This window comes from Mobula birostris, chromosome 26, assembly GCF_030028105.1.
Source record: "Mobula birostris isolate sMobBir1 chromosome 26, sMobBir1.hap1, whole genome shotgun sequence".
NCBI classification, from domain to species: domain Eukaryota; kingdom Metazoa; phylum Chordata; class Chondrichthyes; order Myliobatiformes; family Myliobatidae; genus Mobula; species Mobula birostris.
In genome coordinates this window covers 15962777-15986831 of record NC_092395.1, presented here as the reverse complement: position 1 = coordinate 15986831, position 24055 = coordinate 15962777, and the positions used below count along the sequence as shown (strand labels likewise).

At 42.4% G+C, this 24055-nt stretch overlaps 1 protein-coding gene across 4 annotated transcripts in view; it reads right to left on the bottom strand.

Moving 5' to 3' along the window:
* LOC140188100 (transducin-like enhancer protein 4) overlaps positions 1 to 24055 on the bottom strand; it is a 196995-nt gene that overhangs the window by 5555 nt on the left and 167385 nt on the right. For all 4 annotated transcript variants that reach the window (XM_072244055.1, XM_072244056.1, XM_072244057.1 and 1 more), the window contains 3 exons: positions 20422 to 20569; positions 13273 to 13423; positions 274 to 350 (listed from right to left, as the gene is read on the bottom strand). In XM_072244055.1, the coding sequence (XP_072100156.1) occupies positions 274 to 350; positions 13273 to 13423; positions 20422 to 20569 (376 nt within the window). The remainder of the gene's footprint in view (positions 1 to 273; positions 351 to 13272; positions 13424 to 20421; positions 20570 to 24055) is intronic.

The window sequence follows — 24055 nt, the reverse complement described above, 5'->3', positions numbered from 1 at the left end:
CTCTACTTACTTAACTTCAAAAAAATATATAGACTTCTTACTGTAACTCAGTTTTTATTACTATGTATATAGAACATACATGCCTGTGATATTAATCCTGATTCTGACCATTTACAAGAAAAGCTCAAACACTCTTGAAAGTAGTCCTTATGTACAAACACTTTCTCTTTTCAATCGCACACCACAAATCAATTGACTGCTATTTTTACCCATCATATACTGATGCAAATATTGTCATTCCTGCTTGATAACCCACTTGATATGGTTTCTTACCTGGAATATACTTGCTCCGTATGGTACTCTCCATGCATTTAACAAGTTATCTTTTCCAGTGCTTACAAACCATTTACCTATAGAGACACAAAGGCAGTGTATGAATGGCAGAGCTTCAGACACTATTCAACACTAGCAGTAGCCATTTCCAACTAAAGCAAAAACATCTGAGTTTGCCTTGTGGGCTTTGATTAACCCGGTTTTACCATTCCCCCAGTGACTAGTTTGCTTGTCCTTGTTTTAAAAAGAAATTCACACTAAGAAATTTGCTGAGAGGAATTATAAAGTCCTGTGTAATGAAGGAGACTGACATCAGCAGAGATGATCATTGACCCAAACCATTACCACACATTCTATATCAGTGGTCCCCAACCACATGCAAAGCATGTGCTACTGGGCCACAAGGAAACGATATGATTTGGCGATATGAGTCTGCTGCACCTTTCCTCATTCCCTGTACCACCCACCGTTGAACTTGAACGCACGCGAGGTCATTACCCACGCGTCATCCATGTCAGCGCGGGAAGATCATCAACTCCTCGAGCTTGCAAATGACGGCAGGCTGAAAAGAAGTATGTTTGACATAACATCTCTGCTGGCATTCTGGATCATATCCAAGGCAAGTATCCTCAGATAGCCACGAAAGCACTGAAAACGTTGCTTCCATTTGCAACATATCTCTACGAAGCAGGGTTTTCTGCAATGAATGCAACGAAAACTAAATTGCGGATAGACTGGCCATTAGGAACCCCCTTGGAGTATCGCTGTCTCCCATCACCCCTCGATGGGACCATCTTATTGCAGGGAAACAAGCCCAGGGTTCCCACTGATTCAGTGATATTGGTGTGTTGCAATGAATTTATATGATCATACGGGGAAAATATGTGCTGTGTGTTTAATATCCGAACGTTACTTAAAATGTTATGATGCTATTGACTTATAAGTGACTTATAATTGACTTATCACGATATTCATATGAAGAAAATATGCGCTGTGCGTTTAATATTAAATTCATTAGATAAACCCTTTTAGAAACGAAATTGAGTGTATTAGCCACTTGTAAGTGACTTATAGTTGACTTATCACCTATATTCCAGTTGTGATTAACAAACCCCCCCCCCCGCCCCCCCCCATGGTTGCCAACAGTCCCGTATAAGCCAGGACATCCCGTATATTGGGCTAAATTGGTTTGTCCCATACGGGACCGCCCTTGTCCCGTATTTCCCCCGCTAAGGTACAGCGTTCCTATGAAACCTTCCGTGCCAAAATGGCATAAGGCGCATAAGCAATTACCATTAATTTATATGGGAAAAATTTTTGAATGTTCCCAGACCCAAAAAATAACCTACCAAATCATACCAAATAACACATAAAACCTAAAATAACACTAACATATAGTAAGAACAGGAATGATATGATAAATACATAGCCTATATAAAGTAGAAATAATGTATGTGCAGTGTAGTTTCACTGAAGAGGATTGCCAAAAACGATTTGTAGAAAAAAAAATCGGCACATACATGCACACGCATGTGCCCACAAGTGCCCGTGCAAGGCTTCATGGTCATGGTAGTCTTTCTCGGGGTAAACGCAACGTATTTGACTGCTACTCTTGTCCGTTGGCAACCCTACCCACCCCCCCCCCGCCCCCCGGGTTGGCTGGTCCGTAAGAATATTGTCAATAATAAACCGGTCCACGATCCACGATGCAAAAAAGGTTGGGGACCCCCTGTTCTATATAATGCAGTCAAAATAATCAATGCCCACCTAATCTCTTGCCTAGTCATTTCTCCCAGCAGCTTTCCCCAAGAAGTCAGTCACTTCTTCAATGAAGAAGTGTCTTGAATGGATAATTTGATTCTCAAGGACTTGATGCTTTTATTTGTTCTCCAGTGCCACACATTCTTCTGCCAAAGTTATGTCCCTATCCTTGAAGACCCATGTTGTGTTCCAACACTCAAATAAGAAACCTCCCACAAAGTCCACTCAATGCCCTGCCAAAACAAATGGGAACAGAATTGGTAATCAGACCTTCTAAAGTAAACTTTTAATAGGATTAATTGTGTTTATGTTTAATATTTTTAAATGGTATGCAGGGCCATTTAAATGCAAAGATCGAATGCAATTAAAACAGCATGGAGTCACCCAAGGCCATCAAGTATCTTCCCCGAAGGACAATAAACATGAGATTCTGCAGATACTTGAAATCTTGAGCAACAGATACAAAACACTGGAGGGATGGGTAGCATGGAAGCTTAGTGGTTACCACAACGCTTTACAGCACCAGCAACCCGGGTTTAATTCCCGCCACTGCCTGTAAGGAGTTCGTACGTTCTCCCCGTGACAATGTGGGTTTCATCCTGGTTCTCCAGTTTCCTCCCACTGTCAAAAGATGTACCAGTTGGTGGATTAATTGGTCATTGTAAATTGTCCTGCGATTAGGCCGTGATTAAATCGGGGGCTGCTGGGCAGCTTGGCTTGAAGGGCTAGAAGACCTATTCCACACTGTCTGTCAATAAATAAACAAGCAAACTCAGCGGGTCAGGCAGCATCTAATGGAGGGAAGTACAGAGTCGACGTTTCAGACTGAGACCATTCATTAGGATTGGAAAAGAAGAGAGAAGAAGCCAGAATAAGCAGGGGTTGGGGGGGGGGCAGAGGAGGAGTTCTTCCTCATGGTTTTATGGTAACCAGGTTTGTCACCAGCTTTATTTCATTGCTTAGATTTAAGCTCCCAAGTCCATGATAGGATTTGAACTGTAATGTCTCAGTTAATGTCCAAGCCTCTGGATTCCAGTCCACTAAGCCACAGTGTCTCCATATTCAAAAGCCAACCGCTGTTTGAACTTGGAGATGCATCTAAGATGATGCAACGAATATGGCCTGTTCTTAGGAGACATCATCTCAGAAGTTGCTGTCCTAAGCAATCGCTGACAGCCACCACTTCACGAGAAACAATGTCTCTAGTGAAGTCTATCTGTCTGGACTGCACAGTACATGAACATTTTGAACACATTCCTTAAACACCCTGCCACTTCCCAAAGCCTTTCCCCCCTCCAAACCTTATTTGAAACAAATATCAGTGACAGCAGAGCAATAGCCAAGGCAAATGCAATTTAAAAAAAATTCTTTCCACAGATGTGCATGAGGCACTTTGAAAATTTTATCTTCAGTAAAGACATTTTCAAATAAATCTTTCAAAGCACATCAAAAGCCTACCAGTCTCAATCTTGTTACTGCAAGATTAATGGCAAATAACCTCTCAGAAAAGCTATTAGCTTGCAAGGTCAGAGATGGTGGCAGCCAATTACAAATCGGGCAGATCATTTAATTGAAAACCTCTTTAAGAAGTTACAATTGGTTCAGCCTTGGAGCACAGTCTCAAAGCTGTGGAACAGAAATAAAATGAAGGGTGGGGTGTGATGGTGAGTGAGATAGTTTGAATGTAAACAAGAAAGGGGTAATGCTGTGCGCACAAATTATACAGAAAAACCACTGCAGATTACAATCAGTTACATTAGATCGTGATGTAGATATTATATATAGATATATATATACACACACACACTCCGTGGCCAATATCTTTGGTACATCTGCTTGTTAATGCAGATATCTAATCACATGGCAGAAACTTAATGCATTAGAGCATGCAGACACAGTCAAGAGGTTCAGATGTTGTGCAGATCAAACATCAGTATGGGGAAGAAATGTGACCTAAGTGTGTTTGACTGTGGAACCTTCAAGATGGCAGCGTGTTCAGATGCCGTGACTACTTCTCTGGGTGTAATAGAAACATAGAAAATAGGTGCAAGAGTAGGCCATTCGGCCCTTCGAGCCTGCACCGCCATTTATTATGATCATGGCTGATCATCCAACTCAGAACCCTGCACCAGCCTTCCCTCCATACCCCCTGATCCCCGTAGCCACAAGGGCCATATCTAACTCCCTCTTAAATATAGCCAATGAACTGGCCTCAACTGTTTCCTGTGGCAGAGAATTCCACAGATTGACCACTCTCTGTGTGAAGAAGTTTTTCCTAATCTCAGTCCTAAAAGGCTTCCCCTTTATCCTCAAACTGTGACCCCTCGTTCTGGACTTCCCCAACATCGGGAACAATCTTCCTGCATCTAGCCTGTCCAATCCCTTTAGGATTTTATACGTTTCAATCAGATCCCCCCTCAATCTTCTAAATTCCAACGAGTATAAGCCCAGTTCATCCAGTCTTTCTTCATATGAAAGTCCTGCCATCCCAGGAATCAATCTGGTGAACCTTCTTTGTACTCCCTCTATGGCAAGGATGTCTTTCCTCAGATTAGGGGACCAAAACTGCACACAATACTCCAGGTGTGGTCTCACCAAGGCCTTGTACAACTGCAGTAGTACCTTCCTGCTCCTGTACTCCAATCCTCTTGCTATAAATGCCAGCATACCATTCGCCTTTTTCACCGCCTGCTGTACCTGCATGCCCACTTTCAATGACTGGTGTATAATGACACCCAGGTCTCGTTGCACCTCCCCTTTTCCTAATCGGCCACCATTCAGATAATAATCTGTTTTCCTATTTTTGCCACCAAAGTGGATAACTTCATATTTATCCACATTAAATTGCATCTGCCATGAATTTGCCCACTCACCCAACCTATCCAAGTCACCCTGCATCCTCTTAGCATCCTCCTCACAGCTAACACTGCCGCCCAGCTTCGTGTCATTTGCAAACTTGGAGATGCTGCATTTAATTCCCTCATCCAAATCATTAATATATATTGTAAACAACTGGGGTCCCAGCACTGAGCCTTGCGGTACCCCACTAGTCACTGCCTGCCACTTTGAAAAGGTCCCGTTTATTCCCACTCTTTGCTTCCTGTCTGCTAACCAATTCTCTATCCACATCAATACCTTACCCCCAATACCGTGTGCTTTAAGTTTGCACACTAATCTCCTGTGTGGGACCTTATCAAAAGCTTTTTGAAAATCCAAATATACCACATCCACTGGTTCTCCCCTATCCACTCTACTAGTTACATCCTCAAAAAATTCTATGAGATTCGTCAGACATGATTTTCCTTTCACAAATCCAGGCTGACTTTGTCCGATGATTTCACCGCATTCCAAATGCGCTGTTATCACATCTTTGATAACTGACTCCAGTAGTTTCCCCACCACCGACGTTAGGCTAACCAGTCTATAATTCCCCGGGTTTCTCTCTCCCTCCTTTTTTAAAAAGTGGGGTTACATTAGCCACCCTCCAATCCTCAGGAACTAGTCCAGAATCTAACGAGTTTTGAAAAATTATCACTAATGCATCCACTATTTCTTGGGCTACCTCCTTAAGCACTCTGAGATGCAGATCATCTGGCCCTGGGGATTTATCTGCCTTTAATCCCTTCAATTTACCCAACACCACTTCCCTACTAACATGTATTTCGCTCAGTTCCTCCATCTCACTGGACCCTCTGTCCCCTACTATTTCTGGAAGACTATTTATGTCCTCCTTAGTGAAGACAGAACCAAAGTAATTATTCAATTGGTCTGCCATGTCCTTGCTCCCCATAATCAATTCACCTGTTTCTGTCTGTAAGGGACCTACATTTGTCTTTACCAGTCTTTTCCTTTTTACATATCTATAAAAGCTTTTACAGTCAGTTTTTATGTTCCCTACCAGCTTTCTCTCATAATCTTTTTCCCCCTTCCTAATTAAGCCCTTTGTCCTCCTCTGCTGAACTCTGAATTTCTCCCAGTCCTCAGGTGAGCCACTTTCTCTGGCTAATTTGTATGCTTCTTCTTTGGAATTGATACTATCCCTAATTTCTCTTGTCAGCCACGGGTGCACTACCTTCCTTGATTTATTCTTTTGCCAAACTGGGATGAACAATTGTTGTAGTTCATCCATGCAACCTTTAAATGCTTGCCATTGCATATCCACCGTCAATCCTTTAAGTGTCATTTGCCAGTCTATCTTAGCTAATTCACGTCTCATACCTTCAAAGTTACCCCTCTTTAAGTTCAGAACCTTTGTTTCTGAATTAACTATGTCACTCTCCATCTTAATGAAGAACTCCACCATATTATGGTCACTCTTACCCAAGGGGCCTCTCACGACAAGATTGCATAGTTCACCCATGTCCCATACGTCTTTGTTATGATTGGAAAATGCTACTGGCTATTAAATATCCTGTGCACAGCAATTCCACCTCGCTAGTGAAACTGTTGGGACTGTAGAGGGTTTACTGCGCACGGCATTGCCTGCTTCAGAACTCCGTGAGTAACGCCGTAGGAAGAGGTGTGCAAGGAAACAAAAACAAGGGGGAGAACGCGCAGGAATCCAGGAACGACTTAGGTCAAAGCCCCGCAGACTAGCTCTCCACTCATTCTTACAGTCTGCTCACTTGAAAATAAACTGGACTACCTGCACCTGAGACTGAAGCAGCAAGAGAAAAACATCTGCGCACTCATTCTCACGGAATCATGGCTTCATGAATCCATCCCAGGTGCAGCCATCCAGAGCATTTTGGGCTGACAGGAATCCAGGGACCTCAGGCAAGTCCCATGGTGGCGGCATCTGTATTTACACAAATAAGAACTTGTGTGCGGACACGTTAGGTGGTGTCCAATTGTTCACACTGATGATTGAGTATATTTGTGTAAAGTACAGACCATTTTATATACAGAGGGACTTCACTACAATCGTGTTGGTAGCCGTATATCCATCCCCATCCTCCGCGAATGCCAACGAGGCATTGCGGTAGCTCTAAAGCAGCATCAGTGACGTTCAAACCAAACACACTGATGGTACCTTCATTATCACAGGCAAATTTAACCATGCAAACCTAAAGACAGTCTTGCCAGCATGTTGATTTTGTTACCAGGGGTGAAAATACACTAGACTGGGTTTACACTAACACATCAGGAGCCTATAAAACAGTCCCTCGACCCCACTTTAGAGTCTCAGATCACTTTTCTGTAATGTTATTTCCAGTACACAAACTTGTGATCAAATGTGTATAAAACGTGGTGAAAACCTGGTTTGAGGGTGTAACCTTTGCATTGCAGGACTGCTTTGATAATATTAATTAGATAATGTTCAGGGAGGCAGCTACCTACGGTAACCATGTTAACATCGAGGAATATGTGGATCCTGTGACCAGCTACATAGAGAAGTGTACTGAGGATGTTACCACCACGAAACACACCCGGGTGAGGGCAAATCAGAAGCCCTGGCTAACCGCAGAGGTCTGGGCCAGGCTGAGGGCTCGTAATCAAGAGAAAAATCGGCAGATACTGGAAATCCAAGCAACACACGCAAAATGCTGGAGGAACTCAGCAGGCCCAGGAAATGGTGAAGTGGGGGAGTGGTGGTGGAGGCATTACTGGTATATCGGTGAGATCCGACGTAGATTGGGGGACCACTTTGCCAGGCATCTATGCTCCATCCACCAGGACAAACGGGATCGCCCAGTGGCCACCCATTTTAATTCCACTTCCCATTCCCATATGTCCATCCATGGCCTCTTCCACTGTCAGGATAAGGCCACACTTAGGCTGGAGGAACAACACCTTAAATTTCGTTTGGGTAGCCTCCAACCTGATGGCATGAACATCGACTTCTCAAACTTCCAGTAATGCCTCCACCAACTCTCCCTTCACCATTTCCCATCCCCTTCTCCCTATCTCATGTTATCTCCTTGCCCGCCCATTGTCTCCCTCTGGTGCTCCTCCCGCACCCCCCTTCTTCTTTCCTCTATGGCCTTCTGTCTCTTTCACCAATCACCTTCCTAGCTCTTTGCTTCATCCCTCCCCCTCCAAGTTTCACCTCTCGCCTGAGGTTTCTCTCTCCCCTCCCCCACCTTTCAAACCTACTCCTCAGCCTTTTTTCTCCAGTCCTGCCTAAGGGTTTCTTGAAATGAATGCTAACAATGCATTTTCCTTCCTCACCACTGACTCAAGCTGCAAGTTAAACATCAGGGTGTTCTGTACAAGGACTCCCAAGTCTATCTGCATCTCAGATTCCTGGATTTTCTCCCCGTTTAGAAAATAGTCCACACATTTATTTCTACAATCAAAATGCATGACCATGCATTTTCTAACATTGCATTTTATTTGCCACTTTCTTGTCCATTCTCCTAATCTAAGTCCTTCTGCATCCTACCTGTTTCCTCAACACCACCTGCCCCTCCACCAATCTTTGTATCATCTGTAAACTTGACAACAAAGCTATCTATTCTATCATCTAAATCATTTATATACAGCATAAAAAGAAGTGGTCCCAACTCCAACCACTAGTCACTCGCAGCTAACCAGAAAAGGATCCTTTTATTCCCACATGCTGCCTCCTACCAATCAGCCAACGCTCTAACCATGTTAGTAATTTTCCTGTAATACCATGGGCTCTTAACTTGGTAAGCAGTCTCATGTGTGGCACCTTGTCAAAGGCCTTCTGAAAGTCCAAATATACAACATCCACTGCATCCCCTTTATGTATCATATTTGTAATCTCCTCAAAGAATTCCAACAGGTTCATCAGGCAGAATCTTCCCTGAAGGAAGCCATGCTGACTTTGTACTATCTTGTCCTGTGTCACCAAGTACTCCATTACCTCATCCTTAACAACTGACTCCAACATCTTCCCAACCACTGAGGTCAGGCTAACTGGTCTATAATTTCCTTTCTGCTGCTTTCCTTCTTTCTTAAAGAGCGGAGTAACATTTGCAATTTTCCAATCCTCTGGCACCATGCCAGAGGCCAATGATTTTTGAAAGATCATTTCTAATGCCTCCACAATCTCCGCTGCTACCTCTTTCAGAACCCTAGGGTGCAGTTCCTCAAACCTGGGTGACTTATGTACCTTTAGGTCTTTCAGCTTTTTGAGCCCCTTCTCTCTTGTAACAGTAATTGCACCCACTTCTCTTCCTTCACACACTACAACATCAGGCATACTGCTAGTGTCTTCCACAGTGAAGACTGATGCAAAATACTCATTTGGTTCAGCAGCTATCTCCTTATCCCCCGTTATTATTTCTCCTGCCTCATTTTCTAGCGGTTCTATATCCACTCTCATTTCTCTTTTGTTTTTAATATACTTGAAAAAATTTTTACTATCCACTTTGACATTATTTGCTAGCTTGCTTTCATATTTCATCTTTTCCCTTCTAATGCTTTTTTCTAGTTGCTCTCTGTAGGTTTTTAAAAACTTCCCAATCCTCTATCTTCTCACTAACTTTTGCTTTGTTGTATGCCCTTTCTTTTGCTTTTACAATAGCTTTGACTTCCCTTGTCAGCCACGGTTGTACTATTTTACATTTGAGTACTTCTTCATTTTTGGAATACTCACGTCCTGCAGCTTCCTCATTTTTCCCAGAAACGCACGCCATTGCTGCTCTGCTGTCATCCCTGCCAGCAGCTCCTTCCAATTTACTTCGGCCAACTCCTCTCTCCTACAACTGTAATTTCCCTTACTCCACCGAAATACTGCTACATCAGACTTTACTTTCTCCTTCTCAAGTTTCAAGTTGAACACAATCATATTGTGATCATTGGTTCCTAAGGGTTCTTTTATCTTAAGCTCCCTAATCACCTCTGGTTCATTACATAACACCCAATCCAGTACAGCTGATCCCCTAGTGGGCTCAATGACAAACTGCTCTAAAAAGCTATCTCTGAGGCATTCAAGAAACTCACTCTCTTGAGATCCACTACAAACCTGATTTTCCCAATCGACCTGCATGTTAAAATCTCCCATGGCTACCATAATATTGCCCTTTTGACTTGCCTTTTCTATTTCCCGTTGTAACCTATGATCCACCTCCCAGCCACTGTTGGGAGGCCTGTATATAACTGCCATCAACGTCCTCTTACCCTTGCAGTTTCTTAACTCAAGCCACAAGGATTCAACATCTTCCAATCCTATGTCACATCTTTCTACTGATTTGATGCTTCTTTACCAGTAGAGCCACACCACACCCTCTGCCTACCTTCCTATCCCTCCAATATAAGGTGTAACCTTGGACATTCAGCTCCCAACTACAACTATCCTTCAGCCATGATTAATGGGGGACGGAACACCATGACTTGAGGGGGCTTTGCTGACCCAGGGCCCAGCCAACTTGCAATCATTGAGGGAAGAATGAAGTCAAAATTGTATCAAGACATTTTAAAGTAGAATGTCAGGGTAGCAGTCTGTCACCTGAAGCTAAACAGAGGTTGAATAATGCAACAAGACAATGATCCGAAAGACAAGAGTAAATCAATAACAGAATGGTTTAAAAAGAAGAAAATTTGTGTTTTGGAATGACCGAGAAGTTGGATAATGCAACAAGACAATGATCCGAAAGACAAGAGTAAATGAATAACAGAACGTTTAAAAAGAAGAAAATTTGTGTTTTGGAATGACCGAGTCAAAGTCCTGACCTTAAACCTATAGAAATGTTGTGGACGAACCTGCAGCAAGCAGTTCATGCAAGGTAGCCCACCAACATCCCAGAGATGAAGCAGTTTTGGAAGAATAAATGGTCTAAAATTCCTCCAATCCGATGTGCAGGACTGATCAACAGCTACCATAAGCACTTGGTTGAAGTTATTGTTGTACAGGGGTGGGGGTGGGGGTGGGGGTGGGGGAGGGGGTGGGGGAGGTGTCACACCAGTTACTGAAAGCAAAGGTTCACATACTTAATTTAATATTTAATTGGGTTCTTTATTAAGTTTTAGGATGTGCGAAGATCTGATCACATTTTAGGTTATATTTATGTAGAAAGAGAGAAAATTCTACAGGGTTCACAAACCTTCTAGCACCATTGCAGATCTGACTGTGTCATAAATCACTTATTTTTCAGGGAGAAACTGGCTTTGGGAAATTGAAATAATACTTTCAGACTCTGGGGTAATCTGCAAGATGAGCCATCTAGTGCCTCAAACACGTTGTTTTAACTCATTAAATTTTTTTTAGCATGCTTACTAATTAAGTGGGAAACTACAGGAGGGTTTACTTCTGAAGGTTTTCAAAATACAAACAACTTTAAATGAGTGGAAGTGACTTCTAAAATAGACAAAAGCAAGCAACTACATCTTGCAATGACATTCCCTTCTTGGACGAAAGTGCCTCGTTCTAGCCTCTGTGACTCCAGATCAACTGTCCTTATATATTCCCTGAAGTTACATTGCTCATAGAAAGACACTGGGTCACGAACTCCTTAAATAAACAAAGTTGGATTGACCTCCTGGCTTTGATGTAAGTACCAGACATGACAGAGAAAATGAAAATAATTCCAACCCAGTCAACTCTGTAAGAGATCTCCTAACCACCACCAGGGTGCATGATAAAATTGGGAGACCCGTAACAAAATCCATCAGTCACAAAATCTTACTTATCCAATATTGCTAACATCTGTCATTCAATACATCTTCTTCCAGTGACACAGAGGCTTCATCAAGAGAGGATTCATTAGGTGTGACTCTAGGAATTCTTGGTATTAACTCCAAGAAAAAGATAAAAATGGAAAAAGGAACTCCAATGTAGTCCTAGTCAGCATCCATGCTTTGAGTGAAGTAACATTCATGCCAGAAGTATTAGATAGCAATTAGAACTTGAAAGAGAATCTGATGACATACTCTTGATATCCAATAAGACTCCAACCATCAAAACTTTGGAAAGACTACTGACTTGAAATATGATGGAGTCATCCACATGAAGTGTGGCTACAAGACAGACCAAGTACAGAGAGCAAGAGAGCCATCTCTCAAATGTCCAAACCCTTCCATTATCTGCAAAACACATGCATGTCATGGATGGGTGCAGTTCTGACAACATTCAAGGACCACCCTGAGAAAGCAATCCACTCAACAGGCCGAGCATTAACTGCCTCCAGCACTGAAGTACCATGGTGGCCGTGATAGTCGTAGAAAACCTCAGCACAAAAACAGACCCTTCGGCCCATCTAGTCCATGCCAAATATTATTCTACCAAGTGCCATCAATCCACATGTGGACCACAGCCCTCCATATCCCTCCCATCCAAGCATTTAACCAAGCTTCTGTTAATTTATACCATCCAATAAATGCAAAGCAACAAGCTTCCTCTAAAGCACATCCCAAATCCATTCCTCTATCACCCAGAAGAACGGCAGAGCCATAGATTAAACACAAGACTGGCATGTTACCCTCCCCAATCACACACTATCCTGACTTGGAAATACACAGTCATGCTGTTCATTTTTTGTTGCCGTGTCTAAAACCCAAATTCACCCCCGAAGGTGTGGGGGTATTTTCACCAGGATGACCTTAAGTAGTTCAAGAAGGCAGTTTACCATCGCTTCTCAAAGTGAATTGGGGGTGGACAATAAATGCTAGCCTTGAGAGCAATGTCCTCAAACTACATGTGAAAGGAAAATCAAGAGTAGTAGTAGAAGATGGAGACCCAAGTTTCATGGACCCTCACCTGAGTTTAAAGCCAAGGTTCAGCAGGAATACCAGGCCACTGGAGAAGTTACATAACATTCAGCAAATTGACAGCTGGGCAGAAAAGGTGAAAAATCGCGAACACATGGCATGTAATCCCCCAAGGATAGAAGATTACTGGGTAATTGAATTGCAGTCGTTAAGATGGTCCAATTAATTAGCAGGGAGGAGCAAAGGCCAATGGGTGGAGAGCAGCTGAGGTCACATCCCTTGGTGGCAAAGGGAAAATGTTAAAACCTGTAAATTACCAGGTCTTGTGTGAAGATGTGCTTTCTGATGTATTTGGAGATACACCAGAAAGCACGTCCTCACACAAGGGGCAGTAACAATCTGAAATATTTTCCTCCGGGTGCTGTTGTGGTTGGGCCAATTGAAATTTCTAAAGAGTTTGATAGGTTTATGTTGTCTGGCAAGGTTCTTAAAAGGTCACAGAAATAAGGCGGATTTATGTAATTTAGTCATAATCTAATTAAATGACAGGAACAAGCTTGAGGAAGTTGAATCATCTCCTGCCTTCAGTGAATGACATTAAATCACAGAGCCAGTTCTTACCACAATAAGCAAATTTGAGCGACAGAACACAGCTCTCGTGAAGGTGAAGTTGATATTTATCTGGTTTGTTGATGTGTAAAACTTCTACGTTGCTGCTCTCTGTGCCGACCGCGAGCCACCCTCCGGTCGGGCAGCATCCTAGTGCAAAGATCTGTGGGAGAAAGAAAAATCAAGTATTAAAAGGCAAATTCTACGGGCAGTACCTCATATAATTCAGCAGCTTGTGCGTGGAGCAGGAAGAGAGTACAAAAGCATTGCACTTAATACAGTCCACCATAGATACAATGCTATTTTCATAGAACGGCAGTCGTTGAAACCAGATGAACCTTGACCTCCTGCTGTCAGACAGAAGGTACCACAACATAAGAACCAGAACTGCCAGGGCTCCACAACAGCTTCTTCCCTCAGGATGTTCGACATCTTAACATCCTACTGGCACCCAGCACACAGGTACACCCTGCCTGAATGCCCTGCCCCAACTCTCAGACACACTCTCATCGTGCACTGGTCACTTTGCATCTTTTATTGTTGCTGTTTCACATATTTATACAACTGTTTTATTATAACAGTACCTGTAACATTATACTGTCTTTCATAAACATGCACCTCGCACTTTATATCAACCTGTCAATCTTCAGCTATGCCACTCCGGACTTGTGTTAATATTATTTTGTAACTGTATGTGCTGTGCGTGACTATATGTACTGCAATTAGCAACTTGACTCCAGAGGAACAATGTTTCATTTAGTGTATGGTTGAATGACAATGAACTTGTACGGTTAAGACTGAGGTGTAACCACATTGAGTCAAAAGGATACCGAAGGTCATTATCTGATCTCAGCATTGACAAAATAACTGGGCAACTATCTCAGAGCAGTGGTACCTTTAAGTTTACATTTTAATACATTATTTTTAGTGGAAGACATCTAGAATATGGACTCATAGCTTGTTACTGCCAGAGACGGTGCCTACGTTTGATCGGCCTCTCTCTCTCTCCCCCTCTCACTCATTGCTGCAGGAGGATGGTGCTGGAGCTTTGGTAATGGGCAAGATTTACTGGGCGTGGTTTGTGTAGTTCATGTTATGTGAATTTCTGGTTGCTCCTTTTTTGTTGCTATTTTGTGCAATTTTAACCAGAGCAGGCTGGTTCTGTGGCCTGCAGTCAATGAACAACACGACACAGAGCCAGACTGAACTGAACTGAGGTGAGCTGAATATTCCTCCACTGTTTCGATGACTTTGTGGTTTTGATGTTTTATATTCTGTGTTTTTAGCCATTTGCATTTGTTCTTTTTTATGCGTGTTGGGGATTTGATGTTTTTTCTTTGAACAGGTTCCATGGTTTCTTTATTTTGGGGCTGTCTGTGGGAAGACGAAAATCAGGGTTGTATACTGCATACGTACTTTGATAATAAATGTTCTTTGAATCTCTGGAAGCAGGCCATTTAGAACAACACTCCCATGAAACCAAGGTGCCTTCCGGAGATAGTCTCAGTTAGCACATTCCTCTCTAAACCTTTCCTATCCACGTATTTACCTAGATGCCTTTTAAAGGTTGTAATTGTACCTACCTCTACCACATCCACTGGCAGCTCATTCCATATCTCCACCACTCTCTATCTCTGGGTCCCCTTTAGGTCTTTTTCTTCTTGTCTTATACCCTTTAGTTTTGGAGTCCAATAACCTGAGTAAAAGATAGTAACTATCTACCTTGTCTATGTCCCTTATGATTTTAGAAACTTCTATTAAGGTCATCCTTCAAACATCTTCACTCTAAGAGAAAAGGTCCCAGCCTGACCATTCTCTCCTCATAAATCAAGCAGTCATTATCCGCACTCTCTCCAGCTTTATCACATCCTGCTTATTGTACAGTGACCAGAAATGCACACAATATTCCAGATGCCGTCTCACCAATGTCCTACACAGCTATAACATGTCCACTCTTTTGTACTAAGCACCCTGTCCAATAAAGGCAAGTCTGCCATATGCCTTCTTCACCAATTTCAAAAAAATAGGTCTCTGTTTCCCAACATTCTCTGGGGCCCGCTCATTTATTGTGCATGTCCTGCCCTAGTTTAACTTCACAAAGTTTTAACTTCCCAACATGTTATTACGTCCAAAGATGAATCAGGATATCATGATTCTTGATTACAATCTTAGCAAAAAGGAGTTTCCTGCTTCAAAGTAAGTGAAGCTGCAATAAAAGACGCTGCAAATTATATACTTTCAGCTATTATTTACATCCGAAGTTCCAAGTTAATTTATTATCAAAGTACATATATGTCACCATATATGACCCTAAGATTCATTTTCTTGTGGACAAGAAACACAATAGAATCAATGAAAGACCACATCCACCAGGATGGACAGCTAACAATGTGCAAAAAAAATGTAGATATGAAAAGAAAGAGGGGAAAAAAAAGCAGTCAGTATTGAGAACATGAGATGAAGAATCCTTGAAGTGAGTTCATAGGTTACGGGAACATTTCAGTGACTGGTTCAAGAGACTGATGGTTGAGAGGTAATAACTGTTCCTGAACCTGGTGGTGTAAGTCCTGAGGCTCCTATACCTTTCTTCCTGATGGCAGCACCGAGGAGGGAGCATGACCTGAGCTGTGGGGGTCCCTGATGATGGATGCTACTTCCCTGTGACAATGCGCTCAATAGTGGGTGGGCTTTACCCATGATGTACTTGGCCATATCCACTGCTTTTTGTAGGCTTTTCCATACAAGAGCTGTGATGTAGCCAGTCAACAGACCCGCCACCATACACCTACGGAAGTAAAACTTGTCAAAGTTATTGAAATCATGCAGAATCCTCGCAAACTCCTGAAAAATTAGAGGCACCGCCGTGCTTACTTCGTAATTGCACCTACATGCTGGGCCCCGGACAGGTCTTCTGAAATTAAAACACTGAAAAAGAATTTAAATTTGCTGACCCTCTTCTCCTCTTATCCCCCAATAAGAGCTGGTTCATGGATCTCCGGTTTTCTTCTCCTGAAGTCAACAATCAGCTCCTTGGCCTCGCTGACATTGAGCGAGAGGCTTTTGTTCCAATGCCAATTTATCCTCAAAGCATGAATTAGTTGAAACGAAGCATTTTAAACACAGCACTAATTACAGAGTAAAAAAAAATTACATCTGCTTTGAATCGTTTAAATATTCAAAGGCAGAGCCATTAATGGGCAAAGGAAATGGGCAAACCAACACCATCTGGGTTTCAACAGATGAGGGAATCACTTTTAAAGCAAGTGTAAATAATAAAAAAAGCAAGCAGTAGGGGAACAACAGAAATTCTGAGTCTGCGTATGTCACAAAAAGATCTGGAAAATATCCCAAAAAGCTAATGGACAAATAGCCTTTCTATCTAAAGCCTGAGGTATAAAGGATGGATTTTTCCCAATAGGGCAGGTGTCTAAGAGCAGAGATTGTAGATTTAAGGTGAGAAGTACGAGGTTTAGAAGGGGTCTAAGGTAGAGGTTCTGACTCAGAGCAAAGCTGAAATCTGAAGCATCATGTCTCAGAATTGTGGCAGAGGCAGATACTCTCAAATTTCAGCATCTGCATGAGCACCTGGAACCTCCAAGGGATGGTAGCCACAGTTGGTTGTGGATCAAACGTTGGAAAATGGTTATTTGTACAGATAGGAACATAATAGGCACCATAGACATAATGGGCTGAAGGGCCTGGTTCTGTGATATATGACTAAGACTATTATGCCACAAGCTAATGATTAGACCCTGCCTGGGATATTTTGGCCAGTTCCGCGCACTATGCGTTAGGAAGTCACAAACATGAGAAAGTCTGTAGATGCTGGAAATCCAAACCAAACCTGAAGGAACTTAGCAGGTCAGGCACCATCCATGGAAAAGGTTAATACAGTCAACATTTCAGGCCAAGACCCTTCTTCAGGACTTGGAAGGAAGGGGGAAAATGCCTGAATAAAAAGGTGAGGGGAGGGGAAGGAGGCTAGCTAGAAGGTGAAGCCTGAAGGGTGGGAAAGGTCAAGGGCTGGAGAAGATAGAATCTCATAGGAGAGGAGGCTGGACAACAGGAAAAAGGAAAAGAGGAGGGAACCCAAGGGAAAGTAATAGGCAGATGAAAAAAAGTGAAAAGTCAGAGTGGAGAACAGAGGAAGAGGGAGGAGGGAATTTGTTCACCAGAAGGAGAAATTGACATTCATATCATCACATTGGAAGGTACTGAAACGGATTAAAAGGTGTTTCTCCTCTGCCAAGGATGGTCTCATCTTGGCACAAAAGGAGGCCATGGATCGACACCTTGGAACGAGAATAGGAATTAAAATGTTTGGCCACTGGGAAGCTTGTGGCGGATAGTTAAGAAGGATGTGCTTGACCTTGGAGTGAATGCTGAGCAGAATTGCCAGAGATAATACCTTGATTCCAAGGCTTTATTAGGTACCATTGCTAAACTAGGGCTGCAATCACTGAACCTGGAAGGTCAGAGGTCAATATCATGGAGGCTTATGGGAAGTGATAGACAGAAGGAAACTACTTCTGCTAACTGAGATGTGAGGAAATTAGTTCTGAGAATGAGAAAGTTTTCTAAATTAGAAAATTAGAATCAGACCTATGAGGAGCGACGTAAGGAAGAATGTCTTTGCACAGGAGGAAATATACACGTGGATCTCCTGCTGCAATTGTCAGTCATGTTTAATGCTGTACATGCGAGTACGTGTACGCATAGGTGCAATAATAAAGTTACTCGAGGTAGCATCAGATACACAACCTTCACAAGAATGACAATCAATCCTGAGCAAATTGTTCATTTTAGGTGCAATTGACAGATTATTGATTTTCATGCTAGATATGATCTAACTCAGGTATGGGCAACCTGTGGCACAGTGGATGATTACAAGTGGCACATTGCACCCCAGTGATGATGATAAAAAAAAGTAAGCCTACTCATGCAAAAAGTATTAACCAAAAAACAATTTGTAGAAAAGAAAACTTATAACAGGAATTCAAGTAGATTAGAGCTAGAAATGGGTTTTACTGAGAATAAATCTAAAACTTAGCAATTATTTTTAGCGATTTTATTATTTTGTGCACATCTTTTGGTGAATATTATCTTCTTTCACATTAATCTGTTTTCAATTAAAAAAATGTTCAATGAGTCAAACTAGGACTTTTGTTCTGCAGTGGTTCCATAACTGTTCAATACACATTTGGTGTTCGTTTGATCCTGAGGCGCCAGGCATCTGCACCAGCGGTGCGTCGCAGGTTTTTGCCAGTCAGTTTACAATTGACACTCGTGCGCTACAGAGTTATGCTTTGTTCATCCTCTGTGAACATTCGCAGTTTTGTACTTTTTCAAAACCTAAGCCGTGTTTTTACATTCAGTTACCCATCACAGTGCAAAAGAAAATGAGCAAAAGAAAAGCAGAAAGTGATAGTAAGCGTGAATTCAATGAACAGTGGGAAAATTAGTTCTTATTTACAGCAGGTCCGTCAGGAAAACAGTTGTGCATTATTTGTGAAAACACTTTCTCACATAATAGAAGACATGATCTTAGTAGACACTATAAAACACAACATCAGACTGAAACAGAAGGAAAACTGAAGCTAGTGCTTGGGTCTGAGTTACGGAAAGAATATGTGATTAAGAAAAAGGAAGAACTCAAAAGATGACAAAATATATTTGTTAAAAGTCTCATTAAGGTAAGTAATGTTTATCTTGTTTTATATTAAATCAATATATCATGTAAAATGCTAAACATGTCTATATCAACATATTTTTACAAGAATTGAATGGTGGTACAAGAGTTGTATGGCACATCTGAACTCGTGCGTGAAAAAATTAATGCATGGAATGTAAAAGGTTGGCCACCCCTGATCTAACTGAATGAGACTGTGGGGGAGTTTCTGGACTATAATATACAGAGGCCTGATCTGAAGTTCTGGAAGATTTAAATTCAAGTAGTTAAATTAACGTGAAAACAAATTGTAACTGCTGGACTGTCACAAAAACCATCTGGCTTGCAAATGGTCTCTTGTCTGTTTCATACAAAACTGCAAATCCGTAGTTGATTCTGAGGTAGTCTAGCAAGCCAACAAGGACAATAATGTCGATTTACTCTAAACAGATTTTAAAAAATTGTTCAAGGGGGTAAATTAGCTCAATTGCATTCTTTATTCTGCACAGAGTTATAGAACAATACAACATGGTTACAGGCCCTTCAGCCCAACCACTCTGTGTTGATCACCTCCTCCACTCAGCTCGTACTCATCTCTAACAGTTCACCCATATCCCTCCAAACAGTACCCCTCCATAGAGTCATCCACATGGTTGATCTAGATGATAAGCTACTCAGACCCAGTGGCACGCCACCAGCCATAGGCCTCCCATCAGAAAGGCAACCAACTATTACCACTGTCTGGCTTCTCCCACAAAGCAAAACTGAATCCAATTTTACTACCTCATCCTTAATGCCAAATGTCTGAAACTTCTTCACCAGCCTCCCATGCAGGACTCTGTCAAGGGCCTTACTAAAGTCCATGTAGAAAACATCCACCACTTTTCCTTTATCAACTTTCTGGGTAATCTCCTTAAAAACTCTATAAGATTGCTTAGATACAACCGTGTTCCAATCTGACTCTTCTTAAAAGACACAGTTGTACGTGCCACAAACACCTCCTCTGGCAGCTCACTCCATATACACATCACCATCTGCACCTTCATGTAACCTGCCCAAGAACAGAACTGAAAGAGGTGATACACACAAATTGCTGGAGGAACGCAGTAGGTCAGGCAGCATCTATGGAAATGAATAGATAGTCTACGTTTCAGGCCAAGACTCTTTTTCAGGACTGAGAAGGAAGGGGGAAGGTGCCAGAATAAAAAGTTGGGGGGAGGGGGAAAGAGGCGAGCTGGAAGTGGTAGGTGAAGCCATGTAGGTGGGAAAGGTCAAAGGCTGGAGAAGAAGGAATCTGACTGGGAAGGAGAGTGGACCATAGGTGTCAGAACGGGAATGGGAATTAGAATTAAAATGTTTGGCCACCAGGAGGTCCCGAAAGTGTCTTTGTGTTTGCAAGAGAGGAAATTATGTCCAGCTGAAGAAGATGGCAAAATTAAGGATGGAGTTGGGGGAGGAGAATAGCACTGCCATATTTTCTAACAGCGACGTACCTGTGATGCAAAGTCATGCTGATGCATCTGACGACCCTCCCTCAGGTCCCAGCACCTGACTGTGTTGTCCAGTGCTCCTGTCCATAGTTTGGTCCCATCATTAGAAATATCTGTGCAGCTCACTCCATCAGAATGACCCTGGAACTGCCTGGGTTGAAAAATAAAATACTCAACATTATATTGTTGATATTAAGTTACAAAATGCAAAGCACAGATAAAAATTAAATATTAGCATGATTTGTCGCATCAGTGATATGCCTTATTTGCATCAAATGAGAGCCTCTGGGCCTTGGCCTCTACTCACTGGATTTCAGAAGAACGAGGGTGACGTCACTGAACGTTGAAAGGCCTCGATAGGGTGGATGTGGAAAGGATGTTTCCTTTGGCGGAGGAATCCAAGACCAGAGGACGCAGCCTCAGGATCCCGGGATGTCATTTTAGGACGGAGACGAGGAGGAATTGCTTTAGCCAGACAGTAGTGAATCTGAGGAATTTGTTGCCACAGGTGGCTGTGGGGGTCAAGCCATTGGGCATATTATGGCAGAGACTGGTAGATACTTGATCAGTCAGGGTATGAAGGGATACAGGGAGAAGGCAGGAGGAGATTGGGGCTGAGAGGAAAAATGGATCAGCCGTGATGAAATGACACAGCAGACCCAATGAGCCAAATGGTTTAATACTGCTCCTATATTTTATGGTCCTAAATCAAATCAATGAGAATTGGACTGGGCAGCCCACAAGTGAGGCCACGCTTCTGGCACCAATATAGCATGCCCACAACTCACTAACCCTATATGTACATCTTTGGAATGTGCGAGGAAACCCTAGCACCCAGAAAAACCCATGTGGACACCGTGGGGAACATACAATCTCTTTACACACAGCAGCGGGAATCGAACCCTGACCTCGCAGTTGAATGGCCTTACTCTAACCGCCACGTTACCATGGTTATAAAAATGTCTAACATTAACCACCTTCCCGAAACAAAACAAAAAATCAGTTAAAGAACTCAAAGTTACTGAAAAATCAATGATCATAGACCTGAAAATACTATAGATCAGTGCAAGGAACTCAACCATAAAATACACTGCAGAAATGCATTTGTCGTCATTACTGGCCTTGCATCAAACTGGTCCGTAATCCCACATTAACAACTGAAAAGCTGTCAACGAGCATTCCTTACAGCACTTTAGGGACCCGGCTGAAAAATGACTTGGTTAAGATTATCGGCCCCAAATCAGCATTTACAGATAGCTTAGCGTTCAGTTTTATAGTTGCCAGCTCAAGAATGAGGAGGGGAGGTTTTAAATTTGCTCTGAAAACAATTGCAGCTTTTTTTTAATATTACTCAACACTCAGAATTGTGCTTTCACTTAGGTAGTTGCTACAACTAATAGTCGAAAGAGCTCAGCTCAGGAAATGACCCAACCACATGACCTCAGTGCAGAAGGTGTGCAGATTCGAGTCACTGTGGCTAAATGTAAGGCGGGAGGTCAGTTTGGGGCGGAGCTTACAAAGCAACAGCTAGATACAGACATCAAAGAACACTTGGGTAACGCGTTGAAGGAGCCAGCAGAGATCAAGTAAACATTATCAACTCTTTGGATGGGAAAATAGTGAAAACAGGGTGGGGTGGAGCTTTTTTAGTATTGGTGTATTTCTTTTTATATAAATGTCTTAGTTGTCCTGAATAACAAATTTCACAATGAAAGCCAAATTTTTGAAGTAATCAGGTGTTCCATCTGAAGTTTGCTTTTAACTAGATGTGTATTTATACCACAAGAGGCTTTGTTGCATTTGCAGTAGAAACGCGAATGATGTGGAGTCACAGAAACAAGGAGCAGGCCCTTTGGCCCATCTAGTCCACGCCAAAACCTTTTAAATTGCCTACTCCCATTGACCTGCACTGGGACCATAGCCCTCCATACCCCTATACACACATCCGTGTACCCACCCAAACTTCACTCAAATGTTGAAATTGAGCTTGCGTGCACCTCTCACGCTGGCAGCTCGTTCCACGCTCTCCGACCCTCCGACTGAAGAAGTTTCCCCTCATGTTTCCCTTAAACATTTCATCTTTTCTCCTTAACCTATGACCTCTGGTTGTACTCCCACCCAACCTCAACAGGCTGACTTCTTTCACCGACTTCTTTCATGTGGCTCTTTAAGATGAGATAGAATTTTTAAAAAACGACACAGAATGCACTCAGTGCATTGAAATCGCTTGTGGTACACTTGCAGGAAAAAGCCAAAAAGTGAGGTAGAGTGAGATGGAGGAATCAGTATTGGGAAGTTGGGGGAGGTCAGTAATGGGAAGAAAACAATTGCGTGTGAACAGTTTAACTAAATCTCATGACAAATAGCTCATGCTTTCAGTTTTATGGTAACAAAATACATTTAACAGGAAATATACTTGTGGTTGAATAACAGGTCTTGCCCGTGAAAAGATGAGTGATATTCTTCTTGATTAAGATATCAGTGTGCTTGTGTGAAAGGACACAAAACATTGCTTTTAGAGTGCTCTGCACCCAACGCTGCAGATATACACTTGGTGGCCAGTTTATTAGGTACACCTGTACACCTGCTCGTTAATGCAAGTATCTAATCAGCCAATCACGTGGCAGCAACTCAATGCATAAAATCATGCAGACATGGTCAAGAGGTTCAGTTGTTGTTTAGACCAAACATCAGAATTGTGAGGAAATGTGATCTATGTGACTTTGACTGTGGAATTACCATTGGTGCTACATGAGGTTGTCTGACTATCTCAGAAACTAGTGATCTCCTGAGACGTTCATGCACAACAGTTTACAGAGAATGGTGTGAAAAATAATAAAGCAACCAGTAGGCAGCAGTTCAGTGGGTAAAAACACCTTATTAATGGTCAGAGGAAAACAGCCAGACTAGTTCCAGCTAACAGAAAGGCAACAGCAATTCAAATAACCACCCGTTCCAACAGTGGTGTGCAGAAGAGCATCACTCAAATCACAACACATCGAACCTTGAAGTGGATGGGCTACAGCAGCAGAAAACCACAAACATACACTCAGTGACCATTTTTATTAGGTACAGGAGATACCCAGTAAGGTGGCCACTGAGTGTGCTTTGATGCCAGTAATTTTTACACTGGTTCTGCTACTTTTCACGTTATACTCTACATTAACCATCTGGATGACAGAATTGATTGCTTTGTGCTCAAGTTTGTGGATGACACAAAGATAGGTGGAGGGCCAGCCAGTGTTGAGGAAGAAGGGAATCTATAAACGGACTCGAACAGGCAGAGGGAATACAATACAACGTATGGAAATGTGTGGTCATGCACTTTGGTAGAAGGAATAAAGATGTAGTATATTTTCTAAATGGGGAGAGAATTCAGAAATCAGAGGTACAAGAGACTTGGGCGTCCTAGAGTAGGATTCTCTAAAGGTCAACTTGCAAGTTGAATCTGTAGTAAGGAAGGCAAATGCCATGTTGGTATTCATTTCAAGAGGACTAGAATATAAAAACAAGGAGGTAATACTGAGCAACGCACACAAAATGCTGGAGGAACTCAGCAGGCCAGGCAGCTTCTATGGGGAAAAAATACAGTCGATGTTTTGGGCCGAGACCCTTCAGCGGGAGACAAACAGATGAG